Raw genomic sequence first — 3,622 nt, 5'->3', positions numbered from 1 at the left:
GTCAGTTAGGGTGGGGCAGAAACAAACCACAATGGTGGAATGTCAGTTAAGGCTATTTTCACTTCTGTGGATCTTCAGTTGCTTCAGGCCATCTGGATGTATACTTGCAGGTCACTGGGGATATGATGGCTTAGCTTGGGCTCAGAGGCCTGACACCCAGGAGGTAGAGGTTGCAGTGAGCCAGGATGACGCCACTGCACTCCAGCCTTGGGTACAGAGTGAGACTCCATTTCAAAAAAAAAAAAGAATAACATTCAAATAATAAACATAATCATCACTTACTGATCACTACATATATGCCAGACAATATGTTACATATGTCATAGTCCATTTTCTATTGCTTTTAACAGAACATTTGAAACTGGGTACGCTGTGTTGCTGGAGCTGGTCTGAAACTTCTGGGCTCCCAAAATGATGGGATTACAGGCATGAGCCATCATGCCTGGTCTCACCACGTTTCCCAGGCTGGCCTCAAACCCCTGGGCTCAAGCGATCCGCCTGTCTTTGACTCTCATAGTGCTAGAATTACAGGTGTGAGCCACTGCACCTGGCCTCAGCCTCTTTTAATAAAGCCACTAGTCCAGTGATAATCCATTAATCCGTTAACCCCTTAAACCATCAATCCATGAATAATTAATACATTCATGAGGGGAGGGTCCTCACGATCCAATCATCTCTTTTTTTTTTTTTTTTTTGGCAGTTTTTACATTTATTTAAACAGAAAACGTGCACATGAGCTGTCTACTCATTTTCTTCACTGCGCAGCCTGGCGTTGGGGTTGGTGACTCTGATGGCCAGCTGGGCAGCTCTTTCCACGATGGCTTTGCGGTTCTTGGAAGAAACATTGTGAGCAATCTCGGCACAGTAAGATTTGTTGCACATCAGCAGCACTTCCAGCTCCTTGACGTTGTGGACCAGGAACTTCCGGAAGCCACTGGGCAGCATGTGCTTTGTTTTTTTGTTGCTCCCATAACCAATGTTGGGCATCAAGATCTGGCCCTTGAATCTTCTATGAACCCTGTTGTCAATGCCTCTGGGTTTCCGCCAGTTACGCTTAATTTTGACATATCGGTCTGACTGGTGCCGGATGAACTTCTTGGTTCTTTTTTTGACGATCTTGGGCTTCACAAGGGGTCTGAGGGCGGCCATGATGCCTTCGAGGAGGAGATGGCTGCCACCTCCGTAGGCAGCGCCGAGGAAGAGAGAAGGGCCCAATCATCTCTTAAAAGCCCCACCTCTCAATACTGAATTCAGACCATGTAAGAATACAAACATTAAGACCTCGATGTTACCTTATTTGCATTTTTCACTTAATCCCCATCTCAAACCCGTGAAATGCAGGCATTATTATTTTCAACAAGAATCAGAGAGACAGCCAGGTACAGTGGCTCACGCCTGTAATCCCAAAACCTTGGGAGGCTGAGGCAGAGGATTGCTTGAAGCCAGCCAGCAGGTCAGGACCAACCTGGGCAGCAAAGTGAGACCCCATCTCTACAGAAAATAAAAAACTTAGTTGGACATGGTAACACATGCCTACAGTCCCAGCTACTCAGCAGGCTGAGACTACAGTGTAGCCACCGCCCTACCCACAGATTGCTGTTTGAGGTTACAGTGAGCTTTGTTCATGCCACTGCACTCCAACCTGGGAAGCAGAGTGAGACTGCATCTTAAAAAAATAAATAAAAAGAAATTTTTTAAGTAATTAGAGAGATGAAGTAATTTGCCCAATTTGTTAACAAGTGATAGGACCAATATTTGAATTTTGTGAATTCTTCTTCACCTTTTAAAATTTTTATTTTATTTTGGAGATGGGTCTCACTATGTCACGCAGCCTGGAGTACAGTTGTTACCAGAAAGGGATCCCCATCGAGATCCCAAGAGAAGGGTCTTGGATCTCGTGCAAGAAAGAATTTGGGGAGAGTCCAGAAAGTAAAATGAAAGCATGTTTAAGAAAGTAAAGGAATAAAAAAATGGCTGCTCCATAGGCAGAGCAGCAGCGTGGGCTGCTCAGCTGCTTATACTTACTGTTACTTCTTGATTATATGCTAAACAAGGGGTGGGTTATTCACGAGTTTTCCAGGAAAGGGGTGGACAATTCCCGGAACTGAGGGTTCCTCCCCTTTTTAGACCATATAGGGTAACTTCCATGTTGCCATGGCATTTGTAAACTGTCAGGGTGCTGGCGGGAGTGTCTTTTAGCATGCTAATGTATTATAATTAGCATATAACCAGCAGTGAAGACGACCAGAAGTCCCTTTCATTGCTATCTTGATTTTGGTGGGATTTGGCCATGTTCTTTACTGCCTGCTGTTTTATCAGCAAGGTCTTTGTGACCTATATCTTGTGCCAACCTCCTATTCTCATCCTGCAACTAAGAATGCCTTAACCTCCTGGGAATGCAGCCCAGTAGATCTCCGCCTTATTTTATTCAGTCCCTCTTCAAGTTGGAGTCGCGCTCTGATAAATGTCTCTGACACAGTTGATATTCACAAACTCTATCACATACAGCCTCAAATTCCTGGGCCTCCCACCTTAGTCTCCCAAGTAGCTGGGACTGCAGACACACACCACTGCGCCCAGCAAGTTTTTTTTAGTTTTTTAATCATTGTATTTCAAAAAGTAGTTGGGAGGATTAAATTTTAATTTTAATTTTAAAAGTAAGGCACTTTGCAAAGTGTCAGCTTTCAGTATGTACTCAATAAATGGTAGTTTGTGTCCTCTCCTGTCCTTCTTCACATCCTTTGGCTTATCTGCAAGGAGGAGTAAAGCTCTTTGGCAAGCGGGCTTCTTTGACTGGAATGCCCAATCCTCTATTGCCAACCCTCTATCCATCTATTGTAAAAACCACAGAATTCCTGGCCATCTAACTGGGCAACAAAAGTGAAGGCCAAGAGAAGATACCCAATGCCATCTTCTCCCATTCCAGCTGGAGGACTAAGACTCTAGGAGGCAAGGGGAAAGGGTGTCCTGGCTTTACTCTGAGAACTGGAGCATCTAAATTTTCTTCTCTGGGAGTCGGTTTTCCCTTTAGAAGGAGGGAGCTGGGCGGGAGGGCCCCAGGGGAATATGGATCGGTGGCAAAAAGAATGCTCAGCAAGTAATTGAACTCCTCAGATCGTGCCCCATCTTCAATATGAGTGACAATAAAATGAATAATTGCACGTGGTTCACAAGGCCCCTGAATTGAAGTAAATCACAAAAAGTGCTTAGCAGAGTCCCAAGGACGTAAAGCGTTCAATAGATGTTACCTCTATGCCTGCTATTGTCATCATTCCGACCCTAACATTCAAGGTGTCTCTATTAAGCAAGAGGATTCCTTTGTGAATGACTTTAATTCGCCAATGTACTCAAGGGTCTATCTAAAGCACGGCTCTAGAGCCCTGATTCTAGCGCTTTCCATGGCCTGACGACCAGCTTTCCTGCCTCAAAGGGAAGTCTGAGAATGGTCAAAGAGCCATGACAATCCCCGCGAAGAGTTCATGCCCTCTTCTCTTTCCGCGACCTGCTGAGGTCTGAGCCCGATTTCCCCAGCCCGCCCATCTCAGTCACCATTGGTCGCCTCCTCGCTGGCGTGACTAAGACCCGGCCCTCTTCTCGCTGGGACCACTCTGAGGCGATCTGC

General features: G+C 45.5%; 1 protein-coding gene across 1 annotated transcript; it reads right to left on the bottom strand.

Moving 5' to 3' along the window:
- Positions 1-673: 673 nt before the first annotated feature.
- LOC699375 (ribosomal protein L32-like) lies at positions 674-1,205 on the bottom strand. The gene has a single exon (XM_015141378.3). The coding sequence runs from the start codon at positions 1,147-1,149 to the stop codon at positions 742-744; it is 408 nt and encodes a 135-aa protein (XP_014996864.1). The 5' UTR covers positions 1,150-1,205; the 3' UTR covers positions 674-741.
- Positions 1,206-3,622: the final 2,417 nt, after the last annotated feature.

Source organism: Macaca mulatta, chromosome 6, assembly GCF_049350105.2.
Source record: "Macaca mulatta isolate MMU2019108-1 chromosome 6, T2T-MMU8v2.0, whole genome shotgun sequence".
NCBI lineage: Eukaryota > Metazoa > Chordata > Mammalia > Primates > Cercopithecidae > Macaca > Macaca mulatta.
This window is presented reverse-complemented; position numbering and strand designations above follow the sequence as displayed.